This window comes from Trifolium pratense, linkage group LG3 (genome assembly GCF_020283565.1).
Source record: "Trifolium pratense cultivar HEN17-A07 linkage group LG3, ARS_RC_1.1, whole genome shotgun sequence".
In the NCBI taxonomy this organism is placed as follows: domain Eukaryota; kingdom Viridiplantae; phylum Streptophyta; class Magnoliopsida; order Fabales; family Fabaceae; genus Trifolium; species Trifolium pratense.
The window spans coordinates 53,427,455-53,452,205 of NC_060061.1; the positions used below are offsets into that span (position 1 = coordinate 53,427,455).

Here is a 24,751-nt window from a genome sequence, read left to right on the forward strand (position 1 = left end):
ATTGTTCTGGTTATTCCATATGCACCACCCAATCACCGCAACAGTTCATGCAACATCAAAGGTTTCATTTCTGCATATATCAAAAAATACATTATACACATTATTAAGTTGTTGCAGTCTTGGTTCAATAACTCCTCAATCCGGCTTTGTTCCACACAATTCTACTTTCGCTACACCCAAAGAACACATGCCAATCGTCCTCCTCATTATTATAACATAAAGGGCAGTCGCTTGAACACCCCACATTCCGACATAAGTAAATGTTTGGTTTTTGGGGGTGCATGAATCCACCAAAGAGAGCTCCAATGACCATCTAAAATGCAATTTAATTTTGATCCAAAACTCTACTATTAATGTAGTGTCTATACCCGGATTTCACTGTGAGAGTGTGTATTGAGACCCTGTGTTAAGATACTTGTTGATATCACTCTATGCAATATCTACTTGTAACATATGGCTGGAAGTTTTATTGTATGTTGATTGCATAGCATTTGTATAATTGTATCCCAATATAGCCTTTAATTGTCTCTATCTCTGTATGAATACTAGCGGGAAAAAAAAAAACCATCAAACACGATACTGTGGTGATTTTTAAAACCTCAAAGAGATGCATATATAGGGGAGGGATTAAATTACACCGGTGTAACATTTGAGTGATGTTACACGTAACATTTGAGTGATGTTACACCGCTCAATAAGGTTGTAACGAAAATAAATTTTACAAAATCCACCGTTGGATTAAAAGTTTATATCATATAGGTCATAAATGTTAAATTTTATAAAAATCTAAAATCGTTTAATATATCGAAAATAACGGTATTTAATAAAAACCCATAAACACTTAATTTTGAGGAGTCTAAAACATATCAAACGATGGAAAGCTGGAGATTGGAGTTGGAAAGCTGGCTTCGATGCTCAATCATTTTTGTTATCTAATTTCTGTTTTGAAAAGTACTAGATGATTCTAACACATGTATGTAACTATTAACTACTAATTTTGGATAGACTTTTTCATTTAAATATAAATATATGCTCATAAAAACACATTTCTTATCCAAATTTGAATTTAAATAAATCTCTAACATAAATAAAGAGAACTACTATTTTTTTTTTACTCAAATAAAGAGAACTCTTAAAGTAACTATAAATTTTAGTCCAACATCTTTTGTATAATAAATATTCTCTAAACAGCATTCTTTATTAAATTTGGAATTCAAAACATAAAACATGAATATTGAAATACAAAATGTGCCCATCTTTCTTGTAATGCACGCAAACATGTAATTCCTATTTCTTATTGTGATTTATCTTGATGTGAGGTGGTTTGGTCATTTGTGTTTTTGTTGTTGATACTTCCTGCTCCTTGCATTTCTAGCTGATGAAGCAATGGTTCTTTCTCTGACACTGAAAGGCAATTGATAGCTTTGCATAGGATTGTGTATTTGGCAACTAAATCCTTATATTGATGTAGTAATATGTCCACATCTCCCATTTCTAGATCTTTGCTCTTTGCTTCCATGTATGGATAATTTGATCCATGTTGCATAACATGAAAATCTGCAAATTAGTAGTTATATTAGTGTTTTCACTTGCAAAAATAACTTATGACATGCTAATAAGCTCATTTCATCTTATGAGAGCGTTTAGATTGACTTATTTGAATTTATCTAATGCAAAATACTTGAGATTGTTTGGAAAAACTTATGGCAAAAAAGATGACATGTCCATAAACATTTACTTTGCCTTTATTTTTTTTTTTACAAGATAAGCATTTACTATTGGAAGTCTAATTAGTTGTATTTATTAGGGTTGTTTGGAAAAAAATTAATAAGTGCTTATCTAGTAATTTTAAAGGGAAGTTATATCTAGGGACACTTTTTTTTTCTTCCAACGATGCTTATAATTAGTGACAGAGGGAGTACGTTATAAGTGTTTAATTAAGTTGTTTATCCAAAAATGCTAAACTAACCTTTAGTATCAAGTGTGTTATGCATTTTGTTTGAGAAACTGCACTCATTCTTCTCTTGCTGTTTCATTTGACATGTAGAGTGTAATTCACTTGTGACTTTCTTGGCCAATTTGGCTTCTTGCATGCATTCTTCAAATTTGATTTTATCCATTGAGAGAGATTTAGCATTCAAGTCAATTATAAATGTTTTGGCTGACACAAGATTTGTGAAATAATATTCAGCTTCAGATATGAGTTTACTTTGCCTTCTATACAACTTGATGAATTTGAGGTTTGAATGCAACATTGGAGGATTTGCCTGAACATTTCAAAAACCAAAAAGGAAAAAATTAGTATCAAAAGATTAAAGGATAGTAGTAGCCGCAAATTGTGATAACACATATGTCATGTTTGGATAAATTTTTTAATTAAGTGCTTATAACATAAGTGCTTATGTATAAACTATTTGACAATCAGCAGAATGTAATATTACCAAGGAGGGGCTTGCCTTGCCTTGATGGTAACATATATGAGCACAGGGAGAAAGTCGTCCGCGCCAGCCGGTACATGCTCAGACATTGCAGCATTGAGCAACAGATTGTTGATAATCCTGCAACAATTCATAATGCTTGAGAGTTTCTCTTGTGGAGCTTTGAATGCATTCATTTTCTGCAATTCTTTCTCTGCAAGCTGTGAATGGAAAAGCGAAACGGTGTTAAATCGTCGATCATCATTGCCATACAAAGCATAATTTAATCGTGGATCATGATGATGAGGCATACAATACCAGCCATGAGGCTTCATTATGAAGAACTTGTGGTATATCCAAATGTTGAGGCTTTAAAAAGGTTTGGAGAAAGCTTATTTTCTCTGAGATTTCATTGTCAATCTTTTCATCCTCAGAAAAACTAGCAAATGTCCGGGAGAACAATTTGGTCATTATATATTTTTCTAAACCCTGCCGATAATACATATATATAGTTAGATGAATATGCTAAATCAAATGAGCGTTACCTATGAAGCACGGACACTCCACAAATTAGCCTTGTCCCGGTGTCACACACGCGTTGGTACGACACCGACATAAATTACTATCGGTGTCGACGTGTCAGTGTCGTGACCGGTGTCCGTGCTTCATAGTGTTACCCTAAACTACTTGCTAAAACAAAATTGCATTTAGAATCTACATACACAATGACATTAGTTGTGAATGTACCTCCATGGCACAATCAATGTCATCTTCAGTGGCAGTTGCCCAAAGTGGATGATTTCTAATTGCAACTTCCATTGATACAAAGAAGTCTTGAACTCTTTCACCATCATTTTCAGGTTTTGGTTGGTAAAATGAAAATGATACAATGAAGCTAATAAAAACACATAGAAACAAAATAAACTTTAACAAAACCAAATGTAACATGTGAAGAGTAATTAAGCAATGATGCAATTAGTGATAGTGATGCAAATAAATCATGAATTTTTTTTATTTTTTTTGCTAATTACCTCTTAATGGCTCGGACAAGGTCGAGCGAAGAAGGGTGGCGCATACGGTGGAGAAAATCATGGAAAGAGGTTGTTGATCTTGATGTTGATCCTTCCATGATTACTAACAAGTATAAAAAGTTTGAATTGAATGTTGTTGAAGAAGAAGAACGAAGAAACAACAAAAGCAAAGTGTTCCAACGATGTGACCAATGAATGTTAGTTATATGTTGTTGCATGTACACCACGTGATTCTCAACAATCGGTAAATCTTAAGACTGTCAGTTAAGTCAAAGTCATAATTTCTTGTTTGGATTAAGGTGAGTTTATAATTTAGTTTGAATTTTTTATAGTTAGAAGTGACTAAAATAAGTTCAAGGTTTTTCACTAGATGTTTAGGAAAAAGTTATTATGAAACCGAAGTTAGTATTAGAAATTATATGTACTAAAAATTGTTGCTTAAAAAAGACTTCAATATATTTTTAGTATTGATAAAATGAATTAGTTTTAGTATTGATTCCTACAAAATTTATCACTAAATTTGATTTCCATCGTCATGCAACAATTGTCAACTACTTGGCTTGGTGGTTTGGATTAAGAAGATAAGGAGTGAATTGATAGAAAGATTGTTGGTTATATGCATTGTTGACAAGTGTCTTCTAGTATTCATTAAGGAATTAACAAAACTTCAATGTATTCTTTTTTTTTTTTTGAAACGTAATTTCAATGTATTCTTATTCATGGAAGTTTTTTTTTTGACAAAAAAAAAAAAAAAAAAAAAACTTCCATCAAACACTTATTTTTTGACTTGTATTCTTCATTTTTCAATACAAACTTTCCTCTTAATTTTTTTAACTGGTGTTCAAACTTCAAAGACACTTTTAACATTATCCTTGTTTATACGCCTTAAAATAATTTATAGACTAAAAATTGTGATTATATTAGAGAGGTCAAGTTCAAAGGGAAAACGTTTAGAGAGACCAAATTGAATCTGTTCAAAGTAATAAAGTAAGAATCATGAGTGACTAATGGGGATTAAAATGTAAATCACCACCAAAAAAAGATTAAAATTTAAATTCAAAATTAATCACGTTAGAGATTAGTTATTAGTACATTAATTCACCGGTCCAATAATGACATATATGCAAAAATTTGTTACATTTCTAACCTCTGTCATTATAAATGTGAGGAGTTATACCAAAAAAATAAAAAATGTGAGGAGAAATTGTGCCAAGAATGCATTCTCAAATGTGAGCCTTTTTTTTTTAGTATAAAACGATCATGAGAAGATATTCATAGACACAATCAAAAACCCTATCCTAAGCAAATTCTGACTGATCGAAATTTGGAATGGGACCCCAAGGAAAAAACATTATCTGGAAAGCTTTCCCGACTTCAGGATGCCGCCATTGATATTCGCAGACGCCCACATAACTCAATCCAGTTAGTGCTACTTCATGTGCAACGTGCTTCTGTTGGTGATATCTCTTTTGCTCAGTGCTTGATGGGTCCTGTCCAATTTTTTCTTTAAAGCTCACAACAAATGTACTTTTTGCTAATGTTCTTCCCCGAGTTCCATTTCCTCGCAGAGACTTGAAATATCAGGGATTATCCCTCCATCATAATACCTATATATACCATCCGGTACTAGATCATTTAATATAACAGCAGGTGCTCTGGCTCCTCCATGCTGCAAGAACTTTGTTCTTAGAGCACTGCCTGCAATCGGTGATAACGGATCCTCCTGGCACAACTTCTTCCATATGGTTGCAGCAAAACATTTGGCATACAAATAGCTATAATACCCTGTACAGAAGAGAAAACAAGTATGAAGAATTATTGACTACAATTGAGAATTTCAACAATGAAGAATATGCAGTGGCTTAACATATTTTATTGGTGATTCTTTTTTGGTTTAGACCCTTGGTATCCAGAAGGGTATAAAGCTCTCTCGATGCTTATTTGTTTTCCACTTGGACCAAAAGATGTTGGTTGTTTTTGTGACATTGATAGGATAGTTAATACTATCATAATTATCTATGTACAAAATTTATGCCATTATTAGTATGGCATCAGAATATATAAAATGAAATAAAATCTGATTCGTATTTTAAAATTTAAATTCAAAATGTCCAGCCAGGTTGAAGCTTATGTATAAAAAGCAGTTTGTCCAGGAAAAATCAAATATCTCTTTATCTAGTCTAACTAAATTAAAAAAACCAAAGAGTTCTATATTTCTCAAAAAGCTAGCATATCTTCTGATGTAAAGAAACATGAACTTAATACATTTCAGTAGGCACAAAATCATCAATACAGCTCACGGGATTAGAGGAAGTTCAAATTATTTCATACCCACCTGCACCATAATTAAGGAGATGACTAAATCGGGCCTCCCAGTGTGTGCCTTCTATATGTTCCAGATTGGTATGTTTTCTTTTCAGTTCTGCAACAACAGAACTACTATCACCAAGAGGGAGTGCCTGCTCCCCAAATAGTGTCTGGTCAACTAGGGCATAGAAGATCTGACAGAAAGCACAGTTACACAATGTTATTTTTTTTCCTAAATAGAAAACTATGGGATTGATGAGGACTTAAGACACCATCCACTCCTCCCCCAAACAGGCATAAGAAAAACAAAAGGAAAAACACCTGACGTTGCAGATCAGTTGCGGCAAACATATTTTTGGCACCCAGCATTGACTCGAACAGTTTTCGTGGGATTACTTCACCTGTTGAATAGTGTCTAGCAAAGGTTTTCAAAACTCGATAATCCCATGCATAGTATCTGTGCATAAAAAATAATATCAGGTTAGGAGGCTCATGGAAAAGAGATGCAGAGGCGCTAGAATAGTATGGAAACTTGACAAAAATGTTTCTAGTGGCGGCAGCAGGTGGTTGTCGGCAGTGGCTGAGATAAACCCCTTTGGTTACATAATCAGAACCTACTCTAATTCCAAGTTGCGACTTATGTGTCTAATCAAATCTTAATCTATGATTCTAATATTCAGTATACAGATTTGATATTTTTATTCTATTCCAACAATGATCTTAATTCCAAATCCAAAGGGACATTGGAAAAAACTAATCAATTAAAAAAGGGACTAAAACCCTATTTTGGTTCGTAAACATTTTGATTTTCTCAAACTCCAATTGTGTCCCTCCACGGTGTGCCATCATCAACCACATCTAGATTGCATTTGGGTAAAATAATTACAAGCTTAGGCTATTGTGGAAAGCTTAGTTAAGCACCTATTCATAAGCTATTTTAGGGAGCTTATTGAAATAAGCTAAAAACAACTTATGGGCATATCATAAGTTATTTTAATAAATGTATCCAGCCACTAATATAAGTGTTTATGTTATGCAATAACAGACAACCCCAAACTAATTTTCCCCTATATCCCCTAATATTTTAGTTGCCACCTTGATTTAGGGTAAGGACTTAAAGAGTGTTTTTCTTGCAGCATTCTCCTCATCATATCAGCAAAATAGAAAATTCAACTCACTCAAAGAGGTTGGATGGTATTTCTGCAAAATCAAGAACCGTTCTTGTGCCTGAAAAATGTTGGTAGTCCTACAATGCAAAGATGACAGCATCACATTACAAAATTATCAGCAGTAACCTTTTTTCATAAACTTTCTATGATCAAGTAACCATCATTTATTAATTTCCTGCGAAGGTATTGGCTCACTAATGTTTTTTGGTAATTTGTACGACAATTCATGATTATGATTTCAAAAGTCATTTAAACAATGTCATCAAGGTCTAGTGGTGAGGGGTTTGGGTAGTACGTTATAGGTCATGGGTTCGATTCCCAGTTTATTGTAAATAAAAAAAAAGTTCAACTAAATTTGCCCAAATCATGATCATATGCAAATCTTTAGAATATACGATAAGAAGATATTTGACTTCTGTGGCTTCTAAAGAAAAAAAGATATTTGACTGCTTTAAATTACATCTTAATGAAAATTGATGTTTCGTGTGTTCTATAAACAATTTAATAGGGATAAACTGACAATTTACACAAATTTTTCACATACATCCAATCATATTTCAACATTTTATCATTGTAAAAATCTTCTAAGAAGTAAAATTATGATATAATTAAACGTTTGTAAAATCTATTTACACTACCAACATAGCCCAACAAATGAGCTAGAGAGTCAGTGAGGAAACGTGTCTTTCCCAAATGAATTGTTATTATCTTGGTATTATCAAAGAGATAGCATTATCATGTATTATCATCGCATTATGTTTCGTATATCTATATATTAATAACTGTCATTTTGTATAGCTACAATTTCCTCATGAAAAGTTCAATAGAATACCGTTCTCGAAAGAAGTGAATGAAGAGCATGCCCAAACTCATGAAATAGGGTTTCCACTTCCCAATGATTAAGCCTTACAGCTGATGGATTCCGTGAACCTGAAAAATTACAAACAAGAGCTACAATCTGCAAAATTATCAGAATCAAGAAACACTTTGCCTCCACTGCAGTAAATAAGGTTATAAAAAGCAATTAAATGGGTGAAGTGTGCTTAGATGAGTGTTAATGTTTGTAAAAAATAAAAGAAAGAATTTTAATCTTTGGAAGAAAAATCATTTATTGCACAATAATAAATAGCTCTAACCAAATCTAAACAGTTAATAATATATTTTATCAGCAGTTATACAAGAATAATTTACTATCCATGGCTCAGATCACTTGTGCCTTCAAAGATGTATTTTTGAATCAGATGCGAAGAATGCCATTGTTCATTTGAGAAAAAAAAACTCCCCTCCTAATACCTACACAGGCCAGTTTCTAATGGACTACTTGTGTTAAGAAGCCCACTTACAGTTTCTCATATTGGGAGAAAGAGCAATTCTAGTATTCTACAGCCCATTGTTTAGCTAAATTAGCCCTCTCTATGCCAAACCAAATTTGGATAGAAGAATTTCCTAGTGTAATTGAAAACGTTGTTGTATCCAAAATTTGCCTTGAGCACCTTAATGTCTGTTTTTCTATTGTACGATGTATCTCTTATCTTTTCTCTCTAATGTAGCATCTTAATGAAAATTCATGTCAAAAGGAACTGCATGTTTGAGTGACAAAAGAAAAAACATAAGGGAATGAAGAAATTTTCACATACAGGAAGTTGGTATTCTGTTTGAGAAATCCTGCGACCCCCTTTAATTGCAAAATGAGCACAACCAGGATACTTTCCCTTTCTTGAGTACAAATCGAGGTAGAGATATCCCAAGTCACCCTGAAATGAGTTCGAGTCTCAGTGCATTCAAACTGAATTAAAAAAAAATGCATAACAGTTTTGATATAATCATCATTTGGGATGGAAATTATATGTAGGGAATCAGATGGTTGGTAGCAAATATAACTGAAATAAGACAGTAGAAATACAGGTACAATCAAAGAAACGATGACGGTAGGAATATTTAGAAAGAAAGCAAGACAACAGAAGGAACTTAGGCAGAGAGAGATAGAGCATGGCTGCTTAGCCAATTATTAGATAAATGACTACTCCCTGTTACCATAATTGTCCATGAGGTGTCAGATCAACAGTAAGAATTTGACATTTAACCAAAAATCAATAAAGATTTCATAGTCAAAGATGTAATTTTTATACAAAAGTTAAAACTATAGAAAATCATTGTAAGTTTCTACAACAACAACAACAACCAAGTCTTATCCCACTAAGTAGGGTTGGTTACATGGATCGAACAAACACCATAATGTTCTATGCCAACATTTTAGAGTTGCATCCGTTGGGTCAAAATTCAGTTCAAGTCACAAAAGATTTCTACACTAAATACCTCCTCAGGATGATGAAGACACAGTTTAAGCACTTGTGGATCCCAAGATTCACCAGGTGCAAGAGGGATTCTGTGACAGGTTACACCAAACAATGACTTCACCAGTACTTTCAAACCCTCAATACAGTTTGACAAAGAAAAATATGATGATACAACCTGCACACATGTTTTATGCATTTATGTGAAAAACAAACATAGGTGTGTATTAATGACTAACAAAATATGCAGGTATATCATATGTACCGAGGAATCCAATTTATAAAGAGAGGACTTCATCAATGTTGTGTAATAGGCTTCATCCCACGGCCTTAAATCTCCGCCACTATGACCACATTTTTCTCTCTTGAATTTTGTAAGTAGGTTGAGCTCCTAAGATTGTAAGGAAAAGAGAAAATCATTTTTTCAGTTACAAGTGCAAGTCACTGTGGCTATAACAGTCTAACAATATGCCTAACAGGAATGTATATTCTATACCTCTGTAGACTTTGCCTGGACCATCTTGCTCATTTCAAGTAAAAATGACATCACAACTTTCGGTGATGAAGCCATGTTGGGCTTAACAGCAAGTTCCGCATAAGATCCACACCCCATTATCTGGATCAAATAATCAGATGTTAAAATCAATGAGTTATGCAGTCAAAATAGAAGAAACAATAAGCTTTGTTGGGAAATACTAGAGAAAATTATTTCTTAAGTCAACATGGATGACATTCTATCACATTTTGATCAAATCCACTAAGCTACTCATAATTCTTAAAACAGATGTCAAATTAGGTAAATGAGTTACAGTTTCTTTTATTTTTAGTAGAGTCGATTCAGTCTTCTTCTAATACCGGTAAACAAATGTGGACTCTTGACACCTCGGGTATTTTCTTGTAAATCCTAATATTAGTTCCTCGTCAATTCTCCAGATAGAGATAGATTTGTCTTGGACAAACCCATGTGGAAATTCAAAAGTCGTATCTTATTTGGACTGTTTCTCTTAACAAGACTAACACTAATGACATGTTACAGAAGCACAGACCTCCCACTGATTTGTCTACCAACAAGTGTTTATGTGCAGTTCTAGTTTGGAAACCAGGGCTTGTCTCTTTTTACACTGTTCTGCAGCTACTTCTCTTTGGAATAAACAGCTTAGGACTTTTGGAGAATATCGGGTCTTTCCTAAGGAATTGCATCAGTTTCTCTTAATTATGCCTTTGGGTTGCAAAAAGAGGCTAAAGTTGTGCTGTTGTTCTGTTTTTGTGGTTCTTTGGTGCTTATTGCATGAGATGTGTGGGAGTTTTCAACTCTAGACTTCATTTGGGATACAATTACCTTCATTTGGGAATTTTCGACGTGTGGGACAAATTTTTCGCTTTGCACTTTCCTTTGTTCATTAATAAACTTCTTTTACCATTATAAAAGGAAAAAACAGAAAATATCGCATGTTTTTATAGCTATAAGTTAATATAGACAATTAGACATGTATACTTAGGGATCTAGAAATCATGTACAGCAAACAGTAACAAAGAATGAAAAATAGACAACATAGACCGTTAAGCTACAGCACCAAGCAAAGGGCTTAAAATGAGTCAGGGTGCCAAATGATGATTCAAACCTGAGCTTGCTCATCTCGAGCAGATATAAGCCTCTTGAGGACATCAACATTTGCATGTGGAACAGAATTTCCTCGTATATATACCAGTTTCCTAACCTTAAGATACAGAGAAAAGAACAAAATATTCAAGTTCTATGTGGGAAAATAAATTATAAGGTCATTATTTAGACTCATTTGAGCTAACCTACAACATTCATCACTACTCTAACACTGTTTAGTTGTGAGATGAGATAAAGAGCATCAAAAAAGAGGTGAGAAAGACAATAAATTTAATATATCTTTTGATATAAGAGAAAGTGGAAAGAAACACTCGAGAAGAAGTGTCTTTCTTTCTCCTCCAATTATTTATTTGGATAAAAAGTGAGAAAAGGAAAATGTTATTATTATTTAAATGACAAAAATACCCTTGAACTGAAAAACCAATACGATTTCATTTTCAACAAAAATATTTGATCAATTGATTAATCTGTATTTTTCCTTCTTTCACACGACCATATCCTGTTATTGAAATACAGAAAAGAATCCAAATACTTTTCCAGTTCACTTTAATTTATAGGAAATTCCTTAACAAGACTTGTTGTTGATCCTTATTTACATGAATTAACATATTAAGGTAAATTTCCAAATTATTGAATAGAATTTACCTCATCATCCGATGACAACTGCAGCACAGAATCAAGTGTTCGTGGGTCTGTTGTAATTCGAAATCCTCTCTCGTTAGAGGTGCCTTTGGGCCCTGATAAATCCTTAGTTATTAAAGGTTCTGATTGATAGATAGGCTTGACAAGATGATGCAAATTTTTGGGGATGCGAGATGAAGGATATATATCAACAGTTCCTGGGTCTATGACAATATTTTCAGTGTACCTAATCAAGGCAAGCCAAACAAAATGCAAACACATCAAGAGCACAACAAAAGCAGGCATACTTATAAACATGTTATAACTTGCTTTCGGGAGCACCAGCGATGAATAATGATGCAACAATTGAATTTATATCACAGATGGAAACATTTCAAATTGTTATCAACTCCTGTCAAGCAAATGAAGCACCAACCAATTCATAAATATCAGTTATAAACATACTTACTCTCTGCATAGGTGAGAAATTTCAATATCTAGTTTGTTCACTCGATCTAATTTCTCTGCAAATAAGGAGATTCATATAAAAAAGTTTTCAAAGGGAAAAGGTTCCCTACATTGTTTTTGAGAACATAACATGGTATTGTGAGTAATATGGTTACCAGGGCAAAGATGAATTCCACCCCTTTCCATGTCAACACGTAAGCTTTTAATTCCCCTTTGAGTTTCTTCAGAAAGCATATGACATTCTTGCTCGGCTTTCTTCATCGCGTCATAGAGATCATGGCTTGTGTTTAGATACTTTAAAGCAAACAGAGGAAATAATAAGTGCTTGTATTGGGATTAGACATTTACATAACTTCATTCATGACATGGTTTGATATTCTATTTGCAGAGTCTGTGCCCCCTTTTCCTACTTGTCTTTAAAAATCCTTATAACTTTGACATTCCGGTGACTTATGTTTCGGAATATAATCCACAAAAACCTCTAACTCTAAGAAAAAGTAATTTTAGATTCAAAATTCTGATTTTAACAAACTACAACAGCAGACTACAAAATTGCTAAAGCTAACAAACTTATAGCAATCTTGGGATACCAAAGGAAATTAGCAAGAGCTAAATCTGATCTGTTCACACAAATAAATAACAACAACAAAAAATCCCTGACACAAATTAATCATGGGTCACCTCACATGTAGATATTCATTAATTTTCATCGATGCCTTGTCAGCCTCCTCAACAAATTCTCTGATTTATCACATAAGAGAGAAAAACAAGTTATAAGTTAATCACTGTGCAAGGAAACACGATCATAAATTAATTAACAAGAAGCAAGCATATTTGTTTCAACTCTAAAAAATGAAAAGTATCACTTCAGTCCTCTAAAATCTCAAATTAAGGTCAAAATAATCCCTCACCAAAACTAAAATGTACCTAAAAATGACTAATTTGATCAACAACTGATATTTTTGGAGATTTTCGATGACAAAATTAATATTTTTTTTGTTTCTCAAGGACAAATCTGTGTTTTTCCTCGAATATCAATGAGCTCTTTACATTGAAAAGAATTAAATAAATTATACTAATCAATTGTAAAAAAAAAAAAAAGACCTGTTTGGATGGGTTTGCCTACACAATTCAGCAGAGTCAACAACAGAACAAACCTGTGAATTCAAAAATAAAAAAACAATGTAATTGCAACACAATAGGATATAGGAGTTAAAACTTAAAAGTAATAACTTCAATAAAAATACTACTCCTCTTTTAAGCTTGTTTTGTACTAATCAGTTAATAAACAAGTTTCACATATAGAGTTTGTTTGGATTGCTTTATTTGAGCCTATCTATTGGCAATTGACATTAGCACTTGCGAGACTGTTTAAAAAAACGTATGAAAAAGCTTGTGATATTTTCATATGCTGTTTTGAGCTTACTTTCATAACCTCTCCGGGATAGCTTATACAAAAACAGTTATACGATAAGCACTTATCATATGATATCGCTCTGTTTGGCAATGCCAAATTCTGAGCTTATAGCTTATAAGCCCATATGACAAAAAAAAGAGACTTGTTTAATAGCCTTTTTTTTTCACAAACTTATAACTTATTTTGATAAGTCAATTCAATTAGCTTATAGCTTATATTTTTCTCTCAATTTTATCTTAGTCATCTTACATGAAAAAAATTAAATATTAATTAAACATATCTTATTATGTCATTTCCTATCTATAAGCTAGTTAACTGCTAATTTTACCAAACACTACAAATTCAATCCGCTAACTTACCTGCTATAAGCTAACTTATAAGTTATTCACTATAAGTTGATCCATTATAAACTAGTTTATAAGCTATCCACTATTTTTCAAAAAATAATCTAACAGTTAAAAAGGAAAAGAGATAGTAATGAATAAAAACGGTTAGTTACAGTGTCAGAAATTTCATCCATTGCTCGCATGATTTCGGAAGCTGATGGCTTCGTAGAAATGTAACTGACAAGTTCTCCAGACCTGAAAATAGAAAAGATGATTAAGAATGATTGAATTGAATAGAACAAAATGAATGAATTGAATGAATGAATCTACCTTTGAATGGCTTCATCTACGAAAGATTGGAAACCTTTTGGGGATTTCAAATGAGAGATACCATAGAGACCTGTAGTGGAGAAGTTGCGGCGGCGGCGGAGGAGGAGAGTGAGATTGTGCCGGAAAACTTGGACGGTTTTGTTCCGAGCAACCGCGAGAGTAACAGAACTCCACAACATGTTGAACGGTTATTGGTTTCTGCGCATTCAATTTGATCAGAACCTGAAATATGCTATGGTTATGGTTATGGCGCTTTTTCGTTTTTTGGAGAAGAAGAATCAAATTATAGCTTAGATTTTTCTGGTTTTACCCACTCATTTTCTGATCACACCCCTCAAAAATAAAATATTTAATTATAATACCCAAATTAAATTATCCCTAGACTTGTATTTTTTTATTTTTAAAAACCTAGGATCCGAACTAATATAACTTCGGAATATAGGAACCGAACTCTGCTAAGCAAGAAAGAATCGCAAAGAGCTTAAACAAAACCTAGGATCCGAACTTTTTTACTCCATTATACATAAATCATAGTTTAGATGAAACTAGCTTTATTAGATTGAAAAAGAGAACTATAAGTATTCTCTAGCATTTCCCAATTAGCTTACAACAAAGTTAGGAAAAACATTGAATTAAGGCCCGTTTGTATTCACTTATTTTTTAGCTGATGTGAAACAATTTATGAAAATAAATAAAATTTTATGTATTATTATAAAAGAATAACTAATAAAAATACAATTTCTTTCTTGACATGTAGTATTCTAGTTGAACTAGGGGGCTTGCTGAATTGTAAGCCATATTGAACTTGAGTAAAAATCTATTCTTTGGTGACATTCCACCATTTCTAGGAAATCTCGTGAACCAAGAAATCTCCTTCCTGAACATGTTGCAGTTTAAATTGACGTTGATAGAAAAAGATCAAACAAAAGATCACAGTAGTAACTTTTGTGACTCACTTAGACACTCATGAGATCATTTTATAGTCGATAAGTATGCACGGAATGCGTGCTATCGTACGCCACTATTTTCCTAAAATTTTAAAGTCTCTAATGAAAGAAATGTTTGAAATGAAGGACAATTACTTCCAAAGAATTCAGCACCAACACTCCTTATAGACGTCATCCGAGAAATGTAGAGTTCTTTAAGACAATGTAATTTTCCAATGGACGGACGGAAGTAATGAGCAATTGTGACAACCACCAAGGATCATAGACACCATGTTGCCAAAGGAAGAATCACTCAACCATTTTGGATAGTTGGTTCCACCATAGCCATAAATATCGAGCTTCTTCAAATTTGTTGAGGGTCGCAGTTGTTCTAGTACAAAACTATGAATTTGTGAACATTGAGTAGTAGTAGTAGTACCTTGTGGATCCCATTGTAGCACCAACCAATCAATTTTTCCTTTCGTGTTCAAATTTGCACGAAAAGCATCACAAGGCTCAGTAACATTTTGTAGCTTTGAGATGAAAAGAATCCCATGTAGATAAGGAAATTTTCCAAGATCTGCAATATTCAATCCCTCAGGTTGTTTGCCGACAATAAAGTTAGACAAAGTTTGAAGATTTTGTAGTTTTGCAATTTGTACAGGCATCTCTGTCAACATAGTGCCTCTAATGTCAAGGTGGCGTAGATTCACCAATTTTCCCATGTCCTTGGGCAGTTCAGCAAGTTGCCCACAATTGAACAAGAACAATGTTTGTAGATTGTTAAGCTTGCATATTGAAGAAGTTAACCTTTTAATCCCTATGTAAGAAAGATTTAGGTATCTTTTTTATTAGAAAATTGAAACGAACAAGTATTCTGAGAAATGAAAACAAAAAACACATTCTACCCAATCCAAAAACAATTATCTCATTGTTTTGAACCGAAATGCATTATATTGGTTCCATAAATATTAAATACAACTCAGACAGTGAAAAATTCAAACCCGCAATATTACACTTCTCTATATGGTGTAATTTCTTTGAAAGTGTAATAAAATAAAACAAAACCATCAATTTGAAAGTAATTATTTCATTGGTTTGAGTAGAAATGCATTATATATTGGTTCTATACAGCTCAGGCGGTGAAAAATTCAAACCCGCAAAACTACACTTCGTGTGTGTAAGTTTTACTGCTAGACTTTTTGAAACAAAAAAGAAAAGAAAATAGAAATGCATTACATTGTAAGAATTGCTAAATGAATTTCATACTTCATTTCAATGTGAATAAGGTAAATATTCAAGGTTTACGGTACAGCTAACGAAGCAAAAGTAAAAAAGCAGAACCAACTATTTTCTTAACAGAAAAGTAACTAACTAACTAACTGAGTATTCATCGACCCCCACAAGCTGGAGCATAAATACCTATCATGTACAACTCGAATAACAAGCTATGAAAAACATCAGGAGTAAGTGTTTTAGCATGTAAGTTAGCAAGTTGAGCTGAAGAAGATTACTCAAGTGACAGTCAAGTAGAATATGCTTAGTGTACTTGTGAAAACTTCGATTTTGGAAGATTTAAATTGCAGATTTATTGTTACAATACAGGGCACCAGCTGTGACATAAGATGCTCGAGATCCGCTAACAATTAAAGAAGCAACTGTATCTCACATGAAGTCTTAGAAAGGCACGATATTTAGCTTCTGATGAAGCTCTGGATACTGTAGTCTGCTTTTTTGACTTACAGCGTATGAGGGACGGGCCCAGTATGGAGAAAACAGTTACAGGCCTTTTGGATTCAGGGCATGCAGCTTGGTCTGATTTAGTGACGGCAGAGAGCTCGAGGTCTGAATTAGAAGGAAAAATTAGTCAATTTCCTAGATAGCCTTTAATGTAATGCAGAATCCGAGTTGCTGCATCATAATCCGCTTGCAAAAGGTAGGCCATCATGAGGAGTTTTAAATTGGGAAGCATTTGATATATTTACTGCTTTAAAGCCAGGCAATCCCATATTCCCATATCATCAACCAAATAAAAACTCAAGCATTTAAGCATATTACCTTTGACAGCAATCTCAAAATCAAAGGTAGAAATTGAGATGGCCCAGATCTTTGATAAAGAATTTGGCAGGTAAGAATGATTCAACTGCATGGATCTCCTCAATATCATCATCACCTGTGAGGATTATGTCAGCAACATAGATTAAGAATATTGTTAAATGACAATGAGCAGGTATAAAAAAAGTGAATAATCTGAAATGGATTGAGTATAGCCCATATCAAGTGGGGTTAATGATATGATATTTGAAGAGACAAGGCAAATTAAGAAGCAGCTAGTAGGTAAAGTCGCTGAAAACACTGAAGAGAATTGGCAGACATTGATATCAAGTAAAAGAGTTCTAACAATCCCAACAAAAATATCACAATAAAAGTTTAAAAAGTAAAAAATTGTATGGTTTTACCATCTTATCCATGATAGGTGATACCCTATTAGAGTAACTACACCTTTAGCTCAAATGCTAATGTTTACTTTTTTTACCATTGGCTATACTTAACTGAATCCTTTCCCTGTAACTAAGTATTGCCGGGCTGCTAGTTTGTTGTGCTGAGCTGGCACAGTTGTAAATTAATTACATTCTTATAAATAAATTTCCATTCCAGTTATTCGTTTTCTTCTATTCACTGAGGACACTGAAATCTAAAATGGTATCCCGAGTATAGTTAGATCCACGAAACCTGTTCCTTCTCTAGTTTTTCCGCCACCACCTTCATCTTCTTCTCTGATGGTGTTACAAGTTCCTAATGGTGCACATCACCATCTCAACCAAGATTTCTGACACGCTTGATTATATGAACTACCTGCTGTGGTTTTAGCAAATTGAGTTAGTGATCAAAGCACACCGTCTTCATCGTTTCCTCGTCAATCCTTCAATTTGAGCAAAGTTTCACACAATTGATGACTGTGAGACAATTGAATCTCAGAAGAATATCTGAAATGTGAGCAGCAAGATCAATTGTTGTTGTTGTGGTTGCAATCCACAATCTCAAGAGAAAAATTAACACGAGTCAGTGGTTTTGCAAGTACTCGTGGCAACTGAGTGAAAAAATTCATGCGTATTTTCACGCACACACTAACGCGAAGGCTCATCACACTTTGGAAAATCGTTCTGTCTCTTAATTTCTACTTCAAATTCAAATATTAATTTATCCACAATCTGGTTTCTCAGTGGAAAATTTGATCCCATTACAAAGGGCGAGGTTGAAACTCTTATTCTACATCACAAGACACCACTGGAAGGAACGCTTGCACAAACCGACAACTGCTTCAATTAACCCTATTGTGTCTTCTGTGGCACCCAACTCCAACTCATATTTGGACTCACAAACTTGAGACCTTGTATAATATTAGTCGACGTTCATAACTGAAAAGAATCATAACTTAAAACCATAACATTTAGCAGCATTACTTTGATGCTGATCTCTTCCTATGTCTGCTCAGATGAACTGCCTCTAATGTTCTACTAAGCCATAACAAAGGTATCATCATCATGTAGCAAATATCCTACTCCCAAATCATTAGTCGATAACTGAGTATTGCTAATTACATATAGTATCTGGAAAATCATATGAGAAAGTGGATGAGAAAGGTCCCCTTGGTAAAATTTATGAGCCCTTCCTGCAATATTTATCCAGCTACAGCCAGGAGTTTTAACCAAACTTAAACCCCTCATCTTTGCTCTAACAGTTGAAACACCACGAGCCATACCAAGAGACTGATAGATTCCACACAAAGCTACATAATTGCTAGTATTGTTGGGCTCTAATTGAAAAAGCTGATGCGCTGCAACTTCTCCAATTTCGACATTCTTGTGCATGACACAACCGGCAAGAAGGGCACCCCACATGCTTCCTGTCACTGATGATGACTTCATTCTTTTCAACAACCGAAGCGCTTCCTCAAGATACCCGCAGCGGCCTAAAAGATCCACCATACAGGCATAATGCTCAGCAGTGGGCTCAAATCCATAATCTGAAATCATTGAGCTGAAAATCTTCTTGCCTTGATCCAATAAACCAGAGTGGCTACAACTAGCTAAAATAGCTGTGAGAGTAACAGCATTTGGTCTAAACCCCTCATCCATCATCTTCTCAAACAGAAAAACTGATTCCTCCCCCTTTCCATGCATCCCATAACAAGATATCATAGTCGTCCATGTTACCAAATTTACACAGCCCACGGTCTTGAAGACATTTTCTGAGTCCTTCAAGCTACCACATTTTCCATAATTATCAATCAATGCATTCCCAATGGGAGCATCAGCATGAAAACCAAAGTTCCTAACAATAAAACCATGCACTTCTTTCACTTTCAACAAATCCCCTTCCTTCCCACAAGCACTCAAAACGCTAGGGAGTGTCATGTAATCTAACTCGTATCCACTTTGATGCTTCAACATTTCTCTGAAACAATGGACAGCATCAGAATACAGGCCAGCCTTTCCAAACCCAGATATCATCAAATTCCATGTCACTGAATCCCTACAAAACATATTGGAAAACATTAAGAATTTTAACCATTGGATTCACTACATTGTATGGAAACATACCATGTATCACTATACGTGGCATATGTGCATCGAAGCACATTAGACACAATGCCACAACAAGAAAATGATGTGCCATCACATTTAAAGTGCTTCCAGCACGTTCAATGCATACACATATACAACCTATAGCTATTGGCGCATCAATGCACCACTAAGGGAGAGATTGGAAACACAAATTAATTAAACACTTATTTAGTAAGTACTAATGTATAATTTGTTTGAATGTTTCTACAATTAAAGAGCTAATAAGAGCTTACGACAATAAGCTATCTGGAGAAGCTTAACAAAATAAGCTGAAAACAATTCACAGACATGTATCATAAGCTATTTTCAAAATCTCTTCCACATTTCACCCATGAAAATAAGCTTAAAACAACTAATGCACATATATCATAACTTATTTTAAAAAGCTCTTCCAACCACTTCGAAAATACTTACTATATCATAAGATAAGCTTAAAATAAGACTCCCATTGGGTGTGTCCATATAAGTCTAACGAGGATGCATAATTTATTAAATAATAATAATAATAATAATGTTGTACCGATGAGCATTATGATTGGAGAACACAGACAAAGCCTGAGACACGGTCCCACATTTGATATAAAACTCAAGTACAGAGTTAGTTACAACAACAATTTCTTCATACCCAAGCTTTACAACTAAACCATGACACATCCGTCCAAAACAAGGTTCGCCTATTCCTATCGAAATTTTAAATAATGGTGGCAAGGTATAATGATCAGGCAATGAGCCGCATTGTTTAAAGGCTTGAAAAACAGTTACAGCATCGAAATACAGTGAACTGTGAGTGTAAGAAGCAATCATGATGTTCCAAGAATGCATATTTCTTTGTGGCATTTTGTCAAACAGTTTACGAGCATGAGCCATTAGGCCTAATTTAGTGTATGCTAGTAAGATGTCGGTTTGAAGAATGACGTTTGGAAGTAGAGATTGGAGGATAGTTTGGGCGTGGCATTGTGAGATAGTGGAATGTGTTGTGCAACTTCGAAGTAGTGATGATAATAGTTTACGTGACATTGTTACGTGACAAAGATAAGCAAAATTTAACTAACAATTGTTCCTATAGAAGACTTGTGAAATCTTCCGTGTTAGACTTGACCTTGATGTATGTAATTATTTATGGAGAGTTACACGTGGACACCAATAATAATTTGAATAAAAAATGACGTAATTCTATATAATCGTAGGTGTCAGACATGTCTAATCGTAGGAATGAATTTGTTTAGTTATTGAATAGTGTATCAAATTGTTGGAATTATTTTTGTTTGGTTCCTTATCCTTCCTTCCTCAAGGGCCTTGGTTTTCACCTCAAAAGAATTAGAAAGTTGACATTTTGGAACAGTTCCGATTTGAAATTTGGTTAAAAATATTGAGGCTGATTTTTTATTCATAGCCAATTTTTTCTAGGCTATGGATTTTGTGATTTGTTACAAACAAAAGAATTTATGAAATATGGTTTGAGTAGTTGTAACTAGACTAGTACTTTTTACATAATAGTATAACCATTTGCTTGTTTGACATTTCGTTGTTGAATGCAGACAACTTTACAAAAATGATTCTTGACAAGTATGATTCAAACTTTCGAATAAAAAAGTTCACACATTGTTCTTAGTCCCACATCTGATAATAACCAAAACAATCTCATTTAGAATCACGATGGAATTGCCGACATTACACCAAATATGTAGGTTTTAATTTATAGTAAGTTTGCATAATTGTGATGTGCCGCCGTGATTGTGACAAAAGCTACCTTTGAAAACTTCAACCAAATATGCATTTAAATGACATTGAATATTCATCTCATACAAACTCCATTTTGAATCATATTTAAGTGATTCCTTAGTTTGGGACGAAGAGGCAATGTCACTCCATCCGATAAGATTTTAACATATAAATGCATGTCAATTCTACTTTTGAAGCTGAAGTACAACATCAAAGTTAAACGTTTCTCCCTCCTCAAATGTAGTTTCAAGATCTTCAAGGCTTTGTTCAACTCTCAAGTTACTCTTGACTTTTAGACTCTCCTGCAATGAATTTTTCCGGTAAATATCCATACTAACATAACAGAACAAACAAAGCAAAAGTAAAAAGTTTTTGTCTAACGCAATGTTGTCACTTGCAGGTTGCAAAAAAATGCAATTTGTTCAAATTTCACTACACTACAGTGTTATTGCACCACTATAGCCACAATTTGATAACATTTTGTACCATATGGCACATTGCAGAAACAGTATCGATTTATTCAAATTCGGCTACACAATAGCACCACTGTTTGACAACACTAATCTAATGTTTGATACTCAATTTGATAACCATGACGTTTAAAGTACAAAGTGTTCTAGCATTTTCCCTTATGTAATAGTATAGGCATGCGACATTAAATGAATGAAAACATAGCTATGTAATTTGCTAGAAGCAATGGAATTAGAAAATATTATAATTAGGAAATGGAAAAATACCTTCTCTACATACTCAGCTACAGTTGAGTTGATTATTTCCTCGATAACTTGCTTAAAAACATTGGAAGGTCCTAGAACCTCTAATAAAATGTCTTTCGGTATCTGTTAAACACGATTTGTAAACAATCATAAAAATTAATAATCTCCTCTATATCCAAAATATCTGCAGAAGAATTTGCACACATTCAACTAAACTGTGTATTACACACAAAAGCTACTTGATTCTAGCATGTACTATTTGTCCTCTTTCTCAAACACCATCCATAATGCAAGAAAAATATGCCCTAACATGGATCAAAATCTCTGGTTCCAAAATTTTAAGGACACGTTAATTTGCCATTTTTTATGTATGTCTTCATTGATACACACAGACATGGTGGTCGAGGTTGCTATTGTTAACTATAGTTAAAATAATAGGTAAGACAATTAACTTCTTCACAAGCCTTAAAGAGAGAAAACTTACATTTGGCGTTTTTCCTGGTTGTCCACAATTTTTTAGCAGCAATTTACCAACAAGCATAAGAAAAATGTCAAAATCTTTTGATATAAGAAGAAAAATGTCAAACAATGCTAATTTATAGGCCATAGAAATACTTCACCTCCTTTTACTCTACGAAATCCTGGAATTGGTTGTGCAGCTTCAACCATTTTCTGAAACACGTAATCAAAGGTCCTCTGTGTTTTGTTCCCAAACACCTCGAAGCTTAACTGGAACAGAAGAGTTAAAAGTTCATTTAAAATTTTAAAGGTTATGAGCATATGTCAATCGTGACTACATAACCATAGAAGTTAGATGCGATAGATGACGGATATATTAACAGATTAGAGAATAGATTCTGCAACAAATTTTGAAAAGAGTTCAACAGAAAATTTCTATATCCTCCTCTCAACTAGACCGTTTTGTCCAAATGTGCACTTAATGCTTTTGAGAAAAATCACGATTATGTATGTGCTTATTGTTATAAATATGATGTGTACATAACTGAACAATTAGTTGGATGAGCAGTGGATTTGGCAAAATCACGGTGTCATCGTGGTTTTGTTGAAGCTTGCCAAAATCACGGTGGCTCATTGTGATTCTGACAACCTCACCGCCAATCCAAACATGCATGTTTAGCTATTATTGTCTTATTTGGTGCAACGATTAGTCGCATTGTATTACACCAAGACTAATCAACTGTCTTTATAATTTTCTGAGCTATCACCTGTTTCTCTTTCTCTCTTACTATATACACTTTTTCACCTAAATATTGTACGATGATACCTTTAGTTCTCCGACATCATTGGTGTCAGCAGTAGAGACAGAGAACTCCTCAAAATGAGTAGAAGAAGTTTCAGCGCCTACAAAAACAAAAAATCAAAGTTCAAGAGACACTAATAACATGTAAATTACGATCTAGGATTGAAACAACTTAATAAGCATGCAGACGGAAAAAGAAAAACCAGCACCTGATAATACAGCAGCAGTACGAAGACATTTACTTTGTTCCCTATAAAAAGAAATTGATTTCGAAATTAATCCTATTTAAATTAAAATTAGCTTTTGCATCTCAATTTTTTCAAAAGCTCTCTCATTTAACTTCTCCATGAACATCTATAAGCTTAAACAATAAAACCTATAATGAGTCGAAATTAAAGACCTTTTCATAAGTGGAAAACTATAAACCTATTTTAATTAAAAACCTCTCATAAGCTAAAAGCAAATCCAAACAAGGCCTATGTCAAGAAAGTGATGATCAAGTCAGTAAAGAGAGAACACCGACACTATAATGAGAAACTCACACCGAGCTTTTCCGTGTAATTATGTGAGAAACTCAAATGGTTAGGTCATGTTTTTTCTGAAGAAGCTAAATTAACCCACCCAAATTGGCACCAGAGAGAATATTGAACCTGAGACCTTAAGGAGGAGCACACTTCCGGGTCTCGGCCAATATCACCGGACCAACCCAAGTGGGTTATGGTTAGGTCATGTTACATAGTATTTGCTGAAACAAACATGCAATTCAAAATAAAACTCAGAAAAAAGCAGTGCCTATTAAAAATCCTCATTGCGCCGCCGTGTCTATGCTTCAATGAAAGACAGAAATGTCTACAATTCGAGCTACACGAAACAAAATCTTCTACTCTCTGCCTATATCTGATCATCTGCAAGCAAATATTCAAGTTACTAAAGAACAAACTACTATAAAGAACAAGATAATGTGAAAAATAAAATAAAAAGGAGAGGGAGAAAGTATTAACCTGAGGAGTTAGATTTAAGATGAAGGTTTGAGATACTGTATGCATTCTTTATTGTCAATTTTCACACCGCAAACACTTGAATATGCTTAAATAGCTAGTATATAGTAAATGAACATAATAAGTAAAGCAACATTGAAATAAATAAAAAATAGAAACCATAATAAGGTGAATGGGAGAGTGTGTTTGAAGAGTAATGAAAGGAAATGGATAAGGAAAAAAGAAGAAACGAAGTTATTACCTTATTAGGCTTAGTTTAGAAGAAGAAGAAGCCAGTGGCAGCAACGAATCTTTCTATTATCTGACAAGAGAAGAGAACACTTTTTTGATGTAACAAGTTTTGTTACCGATAAGATTTTATGTACTTGTTATTGAGACCGAAAATGTCAAAATAAAATGAATAAAATCAAGTAATAATTTCTTTTTACTGTAATATTTCTACTAATTTTTATGAGGTAGCTAAATATATATTATTAGACTAATTAAACATAAAAATATC

At 33.8% G+C, this 24,751-nt stretch overlaps 4 protein-coding genes across 6 annotated transcripts; all 4 read right to left on the bottom strand.

Moving 5' to 3' along the window:
* Positions 1-1,179: 1,179 nt before the first annotated feature.
* LOC123916953 (vacuolar protein sorting-associated protein 9A-like) lies at positions 1,180-2,900 on the bottom strand. The gene is made up of 4 exons (XM_045968544.1): positions 2,736-2,900; positions 2,462-2,638; positions 1,970-2,267; positions 1,180-1,557 (listed from the first exon to the last, which is right to left on the bottom strand). Exons 1-4 carry the CDS (start codon positions 2,886-2,888, stop codon positions 1,295-1,297), a joined length of 891 nt encoding a protein of 296 aa, XP_045824500.1. The 5' UTR covers positions 2,889-2,900; the 3' UTR covers positions 1,180-1,294.
* Positions 2,901-4,456: 1,556 nt separating this feature from the next.
* LOC123913906 (mitochondrial intermediate peptidase, mitochondrial) lies at positions 4,457-14,526 on the bottom strand. Of its 2 annotated transcripts, XM_045964816.1 has the most exons (17): positions 14,002-14,526; positions 13,845-13,926; positions 13,033-13,085; positions 12,615-12,669; positions 12,084-12,222; positions 11,930-11,984; positions 11,485-11,707; positions 10,841-10,936; positions 9,715-9,834; positions 9,484-9,609; positions 9,241-9,396; positions 8,562-8,678; positions 7,757-7,882; positions 6,934-7,001; positions 6,077-6,212; positions 5,784-5,949; positions 4,457-5,233 (listed from the first exon to the last, which is right to left on the bottom strand). In XM_045964816.1, the coding sequence occupies exons 1-17, from the start codon at positions 14,178-14,180 to the stop codon at positions 4,983-4,985; spliced, it is 2,148 nt and encodes a 715-aa protein (XP_045820772.1). In that variant the 5' UTR covers positions 14,181-14,526; the 3' UTR covers positions 4,457-4,982. The 2 variants fall into 2 exon arrangements, with proteins under 2 accessions (XP_045820772.1, XP_045820773.1); XM_045964817.1 differs by lacking the exon at positions 14,002-14,526 and having other exon boundaries at positions 12,610-12,669; positions 13,845-13,862.
* A 1,650-nt stretch (positions 14,527-16,176) lies between these two features.
* Positions 16,177-21,000, bottom strand: LOC123913907 (pentatricopeptide repeat-containing protein At4g33990-like). 2 transcript variants are annotated; one of them, XM_045964819.1, is made up of 4 exons: positions 20,076-21,000; positions 17,481-19,463; positions 16,986-17,100; positions 16,177-16,772 (listed from the first exon to the last, which is right to left on the bottom strand). In XM_045964819.1, exons 1-2 carry the CDS (start codon positions 20,570-20,572, stop codon positions 18,446-18,448), a joined length of 1,515 nt encoding a protein of 504 aa, XP_045820775.1. In that variant the 5' UTR covers positions 20,573-21,000; the 3' UTR covers positions 16,177-16,772; positions 16,986-17,100; positions 17,481-18,445. The 2 variants fall into 2 exon arrangements, with proteins under 2 accessions (XP_045820775.1, XP_045820774.1); XM_045964818.1 differs by having other exon boundaries at positions 17,387-19,463; positions 20,076-20,877.
* A 217-nt stretch (positions 21,001-21,217) lies between these two features.
* LOC123919033 (trigger factor-like) lies at positions 21,218-24,579 on the bottom strand. The gene is made up of 9 exons (XM_045971255.1): positions 24,494-24,579; positions 24,256-24,349; positions 24,047-24,159; positions 23,464-23,504; positions 23,279-23,355; positions 22,614-22,722; positions 22,478-22,491; positions 22,015-22,116; positions 21,218-21,579 (listed from the first exon to the last, which is right to left on the bottom strand). Exons 2-9 carry the CDS (start codon positions 24,298-24,300, stop codon positions 21,463-21,465), a joined length of 618 nt encoding a protein of 205 aa, XP_045827211.1. The 5' UTR covers positions 24,301-24,349; positions 24,494-24,579; the 3' UTR covers positions 21,218-21,462.
* Between the last annotated feature and the right edge of the window lie 172 nt (positions 24,580-24,751).

Excerpts from the sequence above, each read along its gene's own strand:
- LOC123913907 (XM_045964819.1), bottom strand. The coding sequence starts at position 20,572 with ATGTCACGTAAACTATTATCATCACTACTTCGAAGTTGCACAACACAT. Across the intron at positions 19,464-20,075 it reads TCCAATCATAATGCTCATCG|GGATTCAGTGACATGGAATT; the intron begins GTACAACATTAT and ends TATGTTTTGTAG.
- LOC123919033 (XM_045971255.1), bottom strand. The coding sequence starts at position 24,300 with ATGCATACAGTATCTCAAACCTTCATCTTAAATCTAACTCCTCAG. Across the intron at positions 23,356-23,463 it reads TACTGCTGCTGTATTATCAG|GCGCTGAAACTTCTTCTACT; the intron begins GTGCTGGTTTTT and ends TTGTTTTTGTAG. Across the intron at positions 21,580-22,014 it reads TAGCTGAGTATGTAGAGAAG|GAGAGTCTAAAAGTCAAGAG; the intron begins GTATTTTTCCAT and ends AATTCATTGCAG.
- LOC123916953 (XM_045968544.1), bottom strand. The coding sequence starts at position 2,888 with ATGACCAAATTGTTCTCCCGGACATTTGCTAGTTTTTCTGAGGATGAA. Across the intron at positions 2,268-2,461 it reads TCATATATGTTACCATCAAG|GCAAATCCTCCAATGTTGCA; the intron begins GCAAGGCAAGCC and ends TGAAATGTTCAG. Across the intron at positions 1,558-1,969 it reads TAACACACTTGATACTAAAG|ATTTTCATGTTATGCAACAT; the intron begins GTTAGTTTAGCA and ends ACTAATTTGCAG.
- LOC123913906 (XM_045964816.1), bottom strand. The coding sequence starts at position 14,180 with ATGTTGTGGAGTTCTGTTACTCTCGCGGTTGCTCGGAACAAAACCGTC. Across the intron at positions 12,670-13,032 it reads AGGCAAACCCATCCAAACAG|AGAATTTGTTGAGGAGGCTG; the intron begins GTCTTTTTTTTT and ends GTGATAAATCAG. Across the intron at positions 11,708-11,929 it reads ATTTCTCACCTATGCAGAGA|GTACACTGAAAATATTGTCA; the intron begins GTAAGTATGTTT and ends TGCCTTGATTAG.